Source organism: Bison bison, unplaced genomic scaffold, assembly GCF_000754665.1.
Source record: "Bison bison bison isolate TAMUID 2011002044 unplaced genomic scaffold, Bison_UMD1.0 scf7180017864506, whole genome shotgun sequence".
NCBI classification, from domain to species: Eukaryota; Metazoa; Chordata; class Mammalia; order Artiodactyla; family Bovidae; genus Bison; species Bison bison.
This window is the reverse complement of record NW_011495063.1, coordinates 514,643-529,231: the sequence shown is the minus strand read 5'-3', so window position 1 is coordinate 529,231 and position 14,589 is coordinate 514,643. Positions and strand designations below refer to the sequence as shown.

The following is a 14,589-nucleotide window of genomic DNA, read 5'->3' as shown; positions in this document are numbered from 1 at the left end:
ATGAGTCAACTCTTCACATGAGGTGGCCAAAGTACTGGAGTTTCAGCTTTAGCATCATTCCTTCCAAAGAAATCCCAGGGCTGATCTCCTTCAGAATGGACTGGTTGGATCTCCTTGCAGTCCAAGGGACTCTCAAGAGTCTTCTCCAACACCACAGTTCAAAAGCATCAATTCTTCAGTGCTCAGCCTTCTTCACAGTCCAACTCTCACATCCATACATGACCACTGGAAAAACCATAGCCTTGACTAGATGGACCTTTGTTGGCAAAGTAATGTCTCTGCTTTTGAATATGCTATCTAGGTTGGTCATAACTTTTCTTCCAAGGCGTAAGCATCTTTTAATTTCATGGCTGCAGTCACCATCTGCAGTGATTTTGGAGCCCAAAAAGATAAAGTCTGACACTGTTTCCACTGTTTCCCCATCTATTTTCAGGGGTGAGAATATCATGGCCTAAATACAAGCCATGTACTCCACCACTATGACCAGGGCATCACTGTACTTAGATTGATCTATACAGAAGCACTAAGTGTTAGATATGCCAACATTTAAAAAATATAATCATGTATTTTGCACATGCTCTCAAAAGAATTCAAAGATGGTAGAGATGTGGATGAGTAAAGTACATGCAAAATAAAATAAGTAATTTTAGTGTCAATTCAATACTAGTCAACAGTGATATGTTTTTTAAAAAAACAGTGTACCTTTGGTCTAGATTTGCAAAGGAAATGAGTAGGTACTAGAAAATAAAAATTCATATTCTTAACACTCAAGCAATGTTTGGACTATTGTGTTCAGTTTGAAGTAAAATTCTGCGTGTGATAAAGTAAAAGCTGCACATAAATATGATCTAGAAATGTGATATTTTAAGATGGCTAAAACAACCGAAGATATTTTTTTTCCAGCAAAGGAAAAATTCTTGTGACACAGGGCAGTTATCTCAATGTTCATTATATGGCAGTGAGAGGTACTGAACTTATCTTATATGTTCAAGAGATTGAGTAAAATTAACTGCTTCAAATTATGGAAAGAAATATTTGGTTTTACAGTAAAGACAGATATCCCTATCATCAGACACACCCCAAGCTGACGATCATAAAAATTTGAGCACAGACTGAGTAACCACATACATAGCAGATATTCTTTAAGGACACACCTAATGGGTAGTTGGAGCTAATGTACTTCAATTATCTTCATTCTAATGGATCCTGAATATGTTAGACAGTAGGAGATTGAATCCTCAGCTAAATACCATTCTTGCTGTGTGGTCTTGATATAACACGCTTACTCTCCAACTCTCTGAAAAACAGAAACAATAAAATCTACCTTCCATGTAAATTCTGATAAATGATTCTTATGAGATGCTTACCCTGGTCCATACCTTTGGAAAGACCTTAATACTGTCAATGTTATTTTAATTTTGATCTACTGAGGTTGTTGCATTATATCTTTTGGTTCAGTGGCATTCTCATTCCTGCTATGATGGCTGGAGTACGTCTAGGCTGCATATTGTCACCCTGCTTATTTAACTTATATGCATAGTACATCATGAGAATCGCTGGGCTGGATGAATCACAAGCTTGAATCAAGATTGCTGGGAGAAATATCAATAACCTCAGATATGCAGATGACACCACCCTTATGACAGAAAGCGAAGAAGAACTAAAGAGCCTCTTGATGAAAGTGAAAGAGGAGAGTGAAATATCTGGCTTAAAACTCAACACTGAGAAAACGAAGGTCATGGCATCTGATCCCATCACTTTATGGCAAATAGATGGGGAAACAGTGGAAAGAGTGACAGATTCTATTTTCTTGGGCTCCAAAATCATTGCAGATGGTGACTGCAGCCATGAAATTAAGAGACACTTGCTCCCTGGAAGAAAAGATATGACCAACCTAGACAGCATATTAAAAAGCAGAGACATTACTTTGCCAACAAAGGTCTGTCTAGTCAAAGCTATGGTTTTTCCAGCAGCCATGTATGGATGTGAGAGTTGGACTATAAAGAAAGCTGAGCACTGAAGAATTGATGCTTTTGAACTGTGGTGTTGCAAAAGACTCTTGAGAGTCCCTTGGACTGCAAGGAAATCCAACAAGTCCACCCTAATGGAAATCAGTCCTGATTATTCATTGGAAGGACTGATGTTGAATTTGAAACTCCAATAGTTGGCCACCTGATGTGAAGTACTGACTCATTTTAAAATACCCTGATGCTGGGAAGGATTGAGGGCAAGAGAAGAAGGGGATGACGGAGGATGAGATGGTTGGATGGCAGTAATGATTCAATGGACATGAGTTTGAGTAAACTCTGGGAGTTGATGATGGACAGGGAGGCCTTGCATGCTGAAGTCCAGGAGGTCACAAATAGATGGATACAACTGAGTGACTGGACTGAACTGAACTGATGATGGCTGGAATTTTTTTTTTTCCTTAAGACATTATCTTGTTCCTCCTTTCTACCTAAATACATACAATGATCCTGAAATTTTGAAGTTTTTACTAAATATAAACTTCCTAAATATTAATATTTTCCAAGGTCTCCAAATGAAGTTTTAATAAATTTCTGTCATTCAATGATTTATATCACCCAACAACAAAAACTTTTATTTTTATGTCCCACCAGGTGTCACATGTTTTAACTATTATACAAAACAGCCTTTGACAGAATCTCTTTTATGACTCATTATATTTCCTTATTTTCTCTCACACATTCCCAGTGTATCTGATGAAATCTATTCAATAGCTAGGGCCCTTAAGTTAAGGGCTTTAATAATGGAAACCCCATGTAATAAGACATTTTCTGTGAGCTGAGGATACCTTTCTCATGTTTACATTTAGTATGTGCTTAATTCTGTATCAATTATTATGAGTTACTTATCGGCTTTTCTTCTGTACTAGATGGTAAACTCAATACAGTGCTTGGCACAATACCTTATATACAAGTATCAAGAAATATGATTTTTTAATAAAATTATTGAATGGAGTGTAGTGATAAGTTAACATAGACTCCAACACAAGTGAACAAAGCTCTCACACTATGTGAGTTGAAATGAGTAAACAAAGAAATACTGGCCATACTTTTATACAGCGGGGACAGAGAGATGATTAAGGGAACAGTTGCTCCTCAGGGAGTTTGGATATTAGAGTGAGGAGAGATAGAGACAGAAAAATAGCTACTCACATCTTTTCATCTGAGGGACCTAGAACAGAAGATTCAACTATCTAAAGTCCGGGACTGGTATTCAGATACATCCCTCTTTGTCCCCAAAACACCAGTGCTGTGTATTCTTCTCCTCTATTTCTCTGTAGGGAAAACGGTTCTGGTGATGCAGGTGGATAGTTCTAAGTACTAACCTTGCAGGACTTCTTGTTGTTGTAGGGTCATAACCTTGAAGACTCTGTTGTAATAATTTTGAGTCACTGGTCCTGACTTCTGTTGAAGTCGATGGCCCCATGCAAATGTTGGTTGATGTGAATGGTGATTTATAATCTGAGTATTGATGCTAAGAGTCAGATGAGGAACAGATAATGCTAATGATCTCCCACTAGGATCATATCCTACAGGTATCAACTCTTGGGAAAAGTTACAATTAGCAATTCCCTTTTCTCCCATTGACTCTCTAGTGTTTAATAGTGTCATATAGTTGTAATTTATCCTTTTTGTTAGATTATAGATTGGAAGCAAGGCTGGGATAGATCTTATTATAACTCTGGTGAATTTCATGTCAAGCTATATAAGAATTCAGAATTTTAGGAAACTTTTAGACTTGCATTAAAGGAACATTCTAAAATGATTTCACACCAGAGATTAAAAAAAAAAAAAGAAAAAATTGTGTGCAATATTTGAACAATTTTTTTCTCCTTGACATATATTAACTGTATTTTAATGCCATGATATATTTATATAGCAGTAGTACTTGAAATATTTTAACATGTAGGCTGCAGGAAGGTTTCAACTGGTTATTATCATAACACCATGAACAGTTCCTAACAAGTAGAATAAGTTAATGACTTTATCTAACTCTATAAAAAAAGAAATATTGAGAAATAACATAGAGATATGTCACTTAATGTGAAAAAGTTTACTAGTTGTTGTTTGCTTAATCTATAGAGTAATTAAAAATCATGTTCTGGTTCAAGGTCACAATCTAGGAAGATCCACAACTCTGATTGCAGCAATATAGCAAAATGCATCATATTTTCTCTTTGTCTTAAAACCAAATTTATTGAACTGTAATTTACATGTGGTAAAATTCTACATACTAAGAATTTTCTCAGTATCAATATAGGTGAAGTTCTTCTGTTTGGGTATAGGAAACCATGGTAATCTGGACTGGAGTATTTGAGTTCCAGATGCCAATGTATCTCCAGATTTGTTATGCTGACCCATCAGATACCAACCATACACATTATTTTTTAACACATGTAGGTTGCATGCTTGAAAACCCAAGTTTTTTTTTCAAGAATATTGGCTTTTTAACTTTTTTCTTTTTTTTAAATATAAATTTATTTATTTTAATTGGAGGTTAATTACTTGTATTGGTTTTGCCATACATAAACATGAATCCGCCACAGGTATACATGTGTTCCCCATCCCGAACCCCGCTCTCTCCTCCCTCACCGTACCATCCCAGAAATCAGCTGTTCACAAGTTATATTACCTGCACTGGGGTTTGATACAGAAGCTACTTATGTTCATTCTTCTAAATTTTTGTATAGAAATAATTTATGATGTCATCAGTTTTATTGCAGATCTTTGAAGAACTCGTCAAATAGAAATTTAATTGAGTTTAACTTTTAAAAGTCATATGTAGCTAATTAGAGAAAGTAATGGACAAAGACAGTGTGAGATATATATGGCTTCCCATAAATGTTTTTAAAAAGGAAATAAGAAAGCTGTCAAAGACTTTCTAGTCTCAGGAGCTATCTTAGGTCCCACAGATATGGCAGTAAAATACAAGCATTGGGTAACCTTTATGAACATTACAGCAGATAGTACATTTTGGACAGTAAGCATGCGAGTACACACTGAAAACAATAAATGGCATAGTAGGAGGCACACTGGTTTGAGCAATGTAACAAAGCATGAAATTTTGTTCTTAACTCAGATTTTAAGCTCTGGTAAGGATTTTGAAATAAGAGAATCATACATCCATTCGGTGTAACAAGCAATGACTAGATTTAAAATATCATGCTCATCTTATGTCTGGTCACAAAAACTTTCTTCTGTCAAGCATTTTCTTCAGGGCAACATTGACATCTTTATTCCTGACGCTGTAGATCAGGGGATTCAGCAATGGCACAACAATAGTATAAAACACAGAGGACACTTTCCCTTGGTCCATGGAGCTCACAGATGAAGGCTGCAGGTACATGAATGCTGCAGATCCATAGAAAACAGCAACAGCTGAGATGTGGGAGCTGCATGTGCTGAAGGCTTTGGACCTGCCCTCCGTGGAATGAATGTGGAGGATGCTGGAAATGATGAAGATGTAGGAGCTGAGGATGGTCAGGATCGGGGCAAAGATGTTAAGTGAACCAAAGCATAGAACCAGTAATTCATTGACATAGGTGCTAGAGCAGGAGAGCTTTAGGAGGGGCAGAAGATCACAGAAATAATGGTTGATCACATCAAATTTGCAGAAATGAACCCTAAGCATGCAGCCTGTGTGAGAGAATGCACATACCAGTCCCATCACATACACTCCACAAATGAGGGAGAAACAGGCTTGATGGGACATGGTAATATTATACAGCAAGGGGCTACAGATGGCAACATAGCGGTCATATGCCATTGCAGCCAACAGGTAACACTCTGCAATTATAAAAACAAGAAAGAAAAAGAGCTGAGTCATGCATTCAGGATAGGAGATGATGTTCTTCTCTGTCACAAAGTTCATCAGCATTTTTGGGGTAATGACAGTGGACTGACAGAGGTCAATGAAGGACAAGCTGCTTAGGAAATAGTACATGGGGGTGTGCAGGTGAGAACTGAGCCCAATCAGTGTGATCATGACCAGGTTTCCCACCACCGTGACCACATAGATTCCTAGGAAGAGGAGGAAAAGGGGCAGCTGGATTAGTGGCTGTTCTGTGAGCCCAGCGAGGGTGAACTCAGTCACTGAGGAGTGATTTTCTGCTGCCATTTCCATTTACGTAGTCTCTGGAGGGGAAAGAGTAAAACACTCTAATTGGAGGGAATTCATTACATTCTTTTTCATTTGGAATAGAGTGCTCCATATAAATGATTCACAGTTTTGGCATCCTTTCCACCTATATAATCACTTAAGTCTGGGTCTATTTATGGAAGGAAAGTACATCTACATTCAATACTTGCAAAGCCTCATTTTCAACTATAATAAATATATTTTCTATTAAAGCATTTAGCCATGTTTATAACCGTAAAAACATGCATGGCAGCTTTATTCATAACAATGCAAATTGGAAACAATTCAAATTTATGTCCATCAACTGATGAATAGATGAGTAAGTCATACTATAATATGTACATACATAACCATATGCATATCCACATATATACATGTATGTATGTGCATATATAAACATATACAGCAACATATAGAGATGGTGTCTATAGATGGGATTTAAAGTGTGGCAGTCTTTTAATTCATCATCCTTAGCCACAAACTGCCTCATCCATCTACCCTATGATGCCATGTCAGTATTACCATTTTCTATTTGTGCCATAAAAATCAACCCTGAATATTCATTGGACAGGATTGTTGCTGAAGCTGAAGTTCCAATACTTTTGCCACCTGATGCGAAGAACTGACTCATTGGAAAAGACCCTGATGCTGGAAAAGACTGAAGGCTAAAAGAGAAGCAGGCAGCAGCTGTCTGTCTTTTTGTTTTTTTCACATGAAATAGTCCTACCATCTCTCTTTGTCTCTGTTGTGTTGTAAATATGTTCTCTTTTCTTTTCCATCTTACTTAAGTTAGAAATCATCATGCAAACATTCCCCAACACCTTGTAATTGATTTGACTTTCCCACTTTACATTCAGAAAACTGTTATTTCTAAACAGCACATTTTTAGATTTGAGATATATTTTAAGTCAGTTGATGCATCGAATCATACTTATTCTCCTCTGTATAGCAAGTAAATTGCATAGTGTTTAGGACATAGGGGGATACAAATGGGATTTTATAAGTAATTCCATACACAAATGTATGAGAATATTTACCTGAATTTTCATGGTATTATTTCAAGACTTATAGTCTCAAGCCACAGATGTGAGATTAATACACTCACCTTTCTTCTTGCTGGAAATCCCAATACCAAATTTTGTTTGCAACATGCTTCCTTTGACTCAGAAGATAGCTCTGTATTGGTGTCAGGAATGATAGGTACCCAGCTTTCTGCTGTCTTTAGTGTTGAGAGGGCTGGCACAGCCCATTTTGAAGCTGGTCTGCATCACAGATCAGCATCTCTAATTCTAAGTCTTCAGCCTCAAAGTGGCAAACATCTGCACCTTTCTCAGTTCTCCCCTGAGTGGTTGTGATCACTGTGCTATGAAGGTGTGTCATGGATTTCATATAAGCCAGGCAGTAAATAACATGGAGTCAAATACTCTCCAAGGATTTCCTTTTCTCAGAAGACAAGCTCTTGAGAAAGAAGCAGTTGCAGTTGACACGTCCCCAGTTGTCTAACTTTTTCCTTCAAGAGGAATTCTCTGTCAATCCTGAACTCAACAATTAGTGACTGAGATTTCTTCACAGGATCATCTGGAGATTTTTTCAAAATAAAATCCTCAATCAGCATCAGATCCTTCTCAGGAGCATTTGAGATTTTGAGATTCTGCATCTCATACAAGCTCCTGGCCAGTTCTAGTTGTTCCTAGTCCACTCTGTGAATAAAAGGTTTTAGAGGATTGGGCAACATTCTGACAAGTTATCTTAATGTTAAAATGGCAACAATTCTTTATATGATGAAGTAAATCATTTATCCTTGCAAAAAGTGTATGGAATCCATTTTCATGTGAATACAAAATACACATATTAATTTAAAGTCAAATCTATATGTTATTGGATTTAAAGTTATGGGGTAAGAATTCAGAATATTGACTTAATTTTTGATTTTTTAGGTGCTCACTATTAATGATTCTAGTGCTAAGCTGCATATATAAAACATTTTATTAGGCACTTATGTTTCATATTTCCTTTCTTCTTATATATTGTATTTTCATTTTTTGTTCTAAAACAGGAAAATTGGAAACATACTTAGAAATGATTGAATCAAGGTAAATTGCACACTCAAGTCAGGAGAAATCTTATAGTTAAATATAAGAAGACTCAGTTTCATTTTTTACCAGTTTATACTTTTGTTACATTGAAAGTAAAAGTCACTCAGTTGTTTCTGATTCTTTGTGACCCCATGGACTATGAGTCCATGGATTTCTCCAGGCTAGAATACTGGAGTAGTTAGCCTTTCCCTTCTCCCTCGGATCTTCCCAACCCAGGCATCGAACCCAGGTCTCCTGCTTTGCAGGTGGATTCTTTACAAGCTGAGCCACAAGGGAAGTTAATGCTTCTCAATTTTAGATACTCATTTAGACTCATTAAAAAAACTTATCAGGGAAGTTTTTTCTTTCCTTTTAATTTCAGTACTGAGGTTGAACCCTATGCCAATTAAGTCAAAATATCAGGGTATGAGGTCAGATATCAATATTTTTCAAAAGCTCCTCAACTCTTAATGTGTATGGGAATAACCTAAGGATCTTGATCAAAAGCAGATTCTTCCACCTCATTAGAACTGATTCAAATGTATTATTTTTAATGGATGAATAATACTCCATTGTGTATATGTACCACAGCTTTCTTATCCATTCATCTGCTGATGGGGCTGGTGCACTGGGACGACCCAGAGGGATGGTATGGGGAGGGAGGAGGGAGGAGGGTTCATGATGGGGAACACGTGTATACCTGTGGCAGATTCATGTTGATATATGGCAAAACTAATACAATATTATTAAGTTAAATAATAAAATAAAAATTACAAAAATTAAAAAAAAGCAGATTCTTATAGCAAGTCTTGTGTATGGTTTGAGATTATACATTTTCAATAAAATCTTTCAGATTTTGCCACTATTTCTCATCTATTGACCACTCTGAGAAACAAGGTTCTAGAGGGTCTCTTGTTTTGAATACCTTCTACTGGAGTTTTTTTCAGATTCAAGGAAAATCCACCATACCCATGCACCAAAAACATTTTGGCTTTGGGTTTGCTATGGCTGCAGGATTCTGATATGTTTGGAGAAGAATACCGTGTCTGGAATGCCACCGTATAAGTGAACAGACTATGATTGAAGTTGCTTCAGTGTGCTAAATAAAAAAGTGAAAAAGAGAATTGGAATTTGGTAAGGGTCAGATATAGAAAGAATGTAAACAAGGAGTAAAGAGATCATTCCTATACTTATTCAGAAATTAAAAAAATGAAGAGATCCATATAAGCCATTCTTTCATTTCTGACAGGTTATATGTTCTGATTTAGCTGATTTATATATATATATATACATATATATATATATATTTATATATTCTGGACTGTATAACAGTCTAGGAAGCATGCCTAAGGTAGAAGCCGTAATTGTAGCCATTCTACCTTATTTTATAGTATTGATGAATATTAGGTCAAATAATATGAAAATCATAAGACAAATCATATGAAAATTAAGTCAAATAATATGAAATAATTGAAGATGAATGTTTGCCATTGATGAATGAATGGATAATGAAATACATGGGTGGTAAATAAAATTATGTTTATATATATATAGTCTTAGTCATATATTTGGACACTAGAGATGAATAAGGCAGCACACTACCCAAAGAATGTCGATCTGTCAGTAATGAGTAAGATGGTTTGAACTGAGAAGAGGCCGAAGACAACTGGGTATTCAGAGTTTCATGTGAATTTATAGTTACCAGATGTTAATGCCCAGAAGCTAAAAAGGAGCAATATGAGGGGAGATAAGAGATGTTTCCAAGATAAAACTGACAAGAAATGGCAATTGTTTATAAATTACATGGCAAAAGGCATGAACCTCATGAAAGTAATACAACTTACAGAATTTGGGGTTATTATGAGTAGCTGTTGCTGCTGCTACTGCTGCTGCTGCTAAGTCGCTTCAGTCGTGTCCGACTCTGTGCGACCCCACAGACGGCAGCCCACCAGGCTCCCCCGTCCCTGGTTCTCCAAGTAAGAACACTGGAGTGGGTTGCCATTTCCTTCTCCAATGCATGAAAGTGAAAAAATAAGGTGAAGTCGTTCAATCGTGTCCGACTCCTAGAGACCCCACGGACTGCAGCCCACCAGGCCCCTCCATCCATGGGATTTTCCAGGAAAGAATACTGAGTAGCTGTTAACATACATTTATTGTTGTAGTTTAGTGGCAAGGTTGTGTTGGATGGACGATTTGCAACCCTGTGAACTGTAGCCTGCAAGACTCCTCTCTCTATGGGATTTCCCAGGCAAGAATACTGGAATGGGTTACCAGTTCTTTCTCCAGGGGATCTTTCCCACCCAAGGGCTGAACCCACGTCTCCTGCATTGGCAGCTGTATTCTTTACCACTGAGCCACGAGGGAAGCACCTGTTACATAAATAGTATAGCACTAATGATTTAAAGATAAAAATGTGTTGGGCTACTTATGTAGAAATTGTTGGTATTGAACATGATAATTTGAATCTCTTTGATAAGTCTTGTCATAAGATTCTGCAATCACTCTGCATTTGGTGTTTTTGCTTGATCAACACAAGTTTGAAATAATTTGATTGTTTTCATTAAGTCAAATGAAATAAAAGTGAAAATAGCATTGGAGAGATCTAACAAAAAGCAATACAATCTCACACAAAAGGTAGATGCTTAATGTGTAGAAAGAAATTACTGGGAAGGCCTTACACTTACCCACAATTACATGGGGCTAATAGATTACTTTGAGTAAAATCACAGTTCTTGGAGCCAGAGATTCTAGCCTCTGTCTTTATTGTGTTTGGGACTATGGGGACATTTACTCCAAGTAAACAAACTTCAATTTATTCATTTCTCAAATGGAAACAATACTAGGGCTTGCCTTGAGAGAATATCATAAATATTAAAGAAAGTTGTCTAATATAAAGTGCTGAGCACAGTGTTTGATATTTTATACTAGCTCAATAATAATATGTCATTACTTTATGATGATCATCATAGGTATTCTTGTTTTTATTTTTTAATATTACACTGAAACTTTAAATCTCAAGTGTCTCTGACGTTATTCTTGATATTTCTCCATACATAGTCATATAACACAAATTCAAAGGTTTCAGCCTGAAGGGAATTTGTGAAATGTATTGTATGGGAAAATGATCCTGAATTTCCAAAAATTTTAACAATAAAACTAAAACATTACATATCTCAGAGAAGCAAAGGTTTATTTCTGATATAACACCAACACTGAGTCTATTCATCTACATTTTCCACTGACCAGAATTTTCTTCAGGACCAATTTGACATCCTTATTCTGCAGAGTCTATGTCAGAGGGCTCAGCATGGGCACAGTGCAGGTATAAAACCCTTGTCTTTATATGAGCCCCTTGGTCCATGGGCTCACAGATGATGACTGCAGGTACATGAATGTTGCAGATCCATAGAAAACAGCAACAGCTGGGATGTGGGAACTGCAGGTGCTAAAGGCTTTGGACCTGCCCTCCGTGGAGTGTATGTGGAAGGTTTTGTAGAGACTGAAGATGTAGGAGATAAGAATAGTTAAGGCAGACATCAGGACGTTGAAAGAACTGTAGACTAGAGCCAAAAATTTGTTGAAATAGATGCTAGAACAGGATAGCTCCAAGAGTGAAAAAACATTGCAGAAATAATGGTTAACCACATTGGCCTTGCAGAAATAGAGTCTCAAGATAAGGCAAGTATGGAAGGTTGTTTGAATGATTCATAAGACATAAACTGCTGCTGTGAGCTGGAAGTACCTATAATAAGACACGATGGCATTATAAAGCAAGGGGTTACAGATGGCAACATAGCTGTCATATGCCACTTTAGCCAACATATAACTCTCTGCAATAATAAAAAGAAGAAAGAAATAGAGCTGAGTCAAGCATTCAGGGTAGGAGATGACATTTTTCTCTGTAACAAAGCTCACCAGCATTTTGGGGGTAATGACAGTGGACTGACAGAGATCAATAAAGGACAAATTGCTGAGGAAATAGTACATGGGTGTGTGCAGGTGAGAACTGAGCCCAGTCAGTGTGATCATGCCCTGGTTCCCCACTACCATGACCACATAGATTCCTAGGAAGAAGAGGAAAAAGAGCAGCTGGAGTTGTGGCTGTTCTGTGAGGCAGCGAGGATGAACTCACTGAGGAGTGATTTCCAGGGTCCATTTTCTTCTCAGCAGATGCTAATTAAAAAAAACAGAAAAATGTATTTCTGTGTGTGTGTGTGTGTGAGAGAGAGAGAGAGAGAGAGAGACAGAGAGTAATTCTGCAGAGATCATTCCTTATCCTTCTTCAGAGGACATACATAATGCAGGGAATTCTCCAGTATCTCCTACTACTCAAGGACAAACAATCATTCTGGTTGAACTAGAATAGAAATTATAAACATCAAGAACTTCATAATTAATAAATTTCATAAAGTTTAAGAGAAACAACAATTTATGGATTTTTGAAGTCAGTCAACTTGGAGATTTCTAGTATTATTTCTGAGTACTCTTCTTTCCTCCAAGTTTCCCTGTTGACATATTAATATCATGCATGTCAAATAACATAGCACTTTCCTTCCATTTATAAAAAGTAATAGTAGCGTATGCTTTCTATAATTAATGCAGGAGGATTCACAAGTCTGTGGAAAGTAGCTGTATTAGTTGGGGCTGGTCTTTAGTAACATCTCAACTGAAAATACCTGAAATGTGATGACCAGTATCACTTCACCTGAGATCTGATGCTTTAATGTCCCAGCTTCCTTCTCCCGGGACTTTGACTCCAGAGGGCAGAAATGCAACTGCTTGGCAGACATCATGCTTATACCTCAATAGGTTTTTCCACACCAGGAACCATTCTTCTTATTCTAATTTGGATAATCTTAGGGGTGAGAGTATAATGGCCTAAATACAAGTCATGTACTCCAACACTGTGACCAGGGCATCGGTGTACCAAGATTGATCTGTGCAGTTTGGACTTCATGAGTTAAATGGTGGAGGTGAGAAAATGATTCTATTCTCCAAATCATAAAGTTCTTTTGAACACAAACACTAGGTGTCTGGTATGCCAACCTTTTTAAAATATAGTCATGCATTTTGCATGTGCTCTCAATAGAATTCAAAGATGGAAGAGACGTGGATGAGTAAAGTACATGCAAAATAAAATAAGTAATTTTAGTGTCAATTCAATACTAGTCAACAGTGTGATGTATTTTTTTTAAAGACCAATGTATCTTTAGTTTAGATTAGCAAAGGAAATGAGTAGGTTCTGCTGCTGCTGCTGCTGCTAAGTCGCTTCAGTCGTGTCTGACTCTGTGCGACCCCATAGACTGCAGCCCACCAGGCTCCCCTGTCCCTGGGATTCTCCAGGCAAGAACACTGGAGTGAGTTGCCATTTCCTTCTCCTATGCATGAAAGTGAATAGTGAAAGTGAAGTTGCTCAGTTGTGTCTGACTCCCAGCGACCCCATGGACTGCAGCCTACCAGGCTCCTCTGTCCGTGGGATTTTCCAGGCAAGGGTACTGGAGTGGGGTGCCATTGCCTTCTTCTGAGTAGGTTCTAGAAAATAGAAATTCATATTCTTAACACTCAAGTGATATTTGGCTATTGTGCTCAGTTTGAAGTAAAATACTGTGTGATATAGGAAAGCTACACAGTTTCCTAAATATGATCTAGAAATCAGTTATTTTAAGATGTCTAAAACAACTGAGAATATTTTTTTTCAGCAAAGCAAAAATTCATGTGGCACAAGACAGTTATTTCAACATTCATCACATGGCAGTGAGAGGTACTGAACTTATTGTATACATTCAAGAGACTGGGTAAAATTAACTGCCTCACCATAGGAAGAAATATTTGGTTTCACAGCAAAGACAAACATCCTATCATCAGAATACCCTGAGCTGACAGTCATAAAAGTTGGAGCACAGACAGAATAATCATGTACATAGTAGATATTCTTTAAGGACACACCTAATGAGTAGTTGGATTAAATGTACTTCTATTATCTTTGTTCTAATGGGTCCTGAATATGGTAGACGTTAGAGGTTTGAATCCTCAATTCAACCCCATTCTTGCTGTGCGGTCTTGAGATAATATGTCTATTTTACAACTCTCTGAAAAACAGAAATACTAAAATCTACCTTCTGTGTATATTCAGATAAATGATTCCTATGAGATGCTTATTTAACTTATATGCAGAGTACATCATGAGAAACTCTGGGCTGGAAGAAGCACAAGCTGGAATCAAGATTGCTGGGAGAAATATCAATAACCTCAGATATGCAGATGACACCACCCTTATGGCAGAAAGTGAAGAAGAACTAAAAAGCCTCTTGATGAAGGTGAAAGAGGAGAGCGAAAAAGTTGGCTTAAA

At 37.2% G+C, this 14,589-nt stretch overlaps 2 protein-coding genes across 2 annotated transcripts; both read right to left on the bottom strand.

The window, feature by feature from the left end:
* Positions 1–5,208: 5,208 nt before the first annotated feature.
* Positions 5,209–6,150, bottom strand: LOC104980656 (olfactory receptor 8G1-like). Its single transcript, XM_010829414.1, has one exon. It carries the CDS (start codon positions 6,148–6,150, stop codon positions 5,209–5,211), a length of 942 nt encoding a protein of 313 aa, XP_010827716.1.
* A 5,429-nt stretch (positions 6,151–11,579) lies between these two features.
* Positions 11,580–13,033, bottom strand: LOC104980738 (olfactory receptor 8G2-like). The gene is made up of 3 exons (XM_010829514.1): positions 12,946–13,033; positions 11,983–12,304; positions 11,580–11,829 (listed from the first exon to the last, which is right to left on the bottom strand). The coding sequence occupies exons 1-3, from the start codon at positions 13,031–13,033 to the stop codon at positions 11,580–11,582; spliced, it is 660 nt and encodes a 219-aa protein (XP_010827816.1).
* Positions 13,034–14,589: the final 1,556 nt, after the last annotated feature.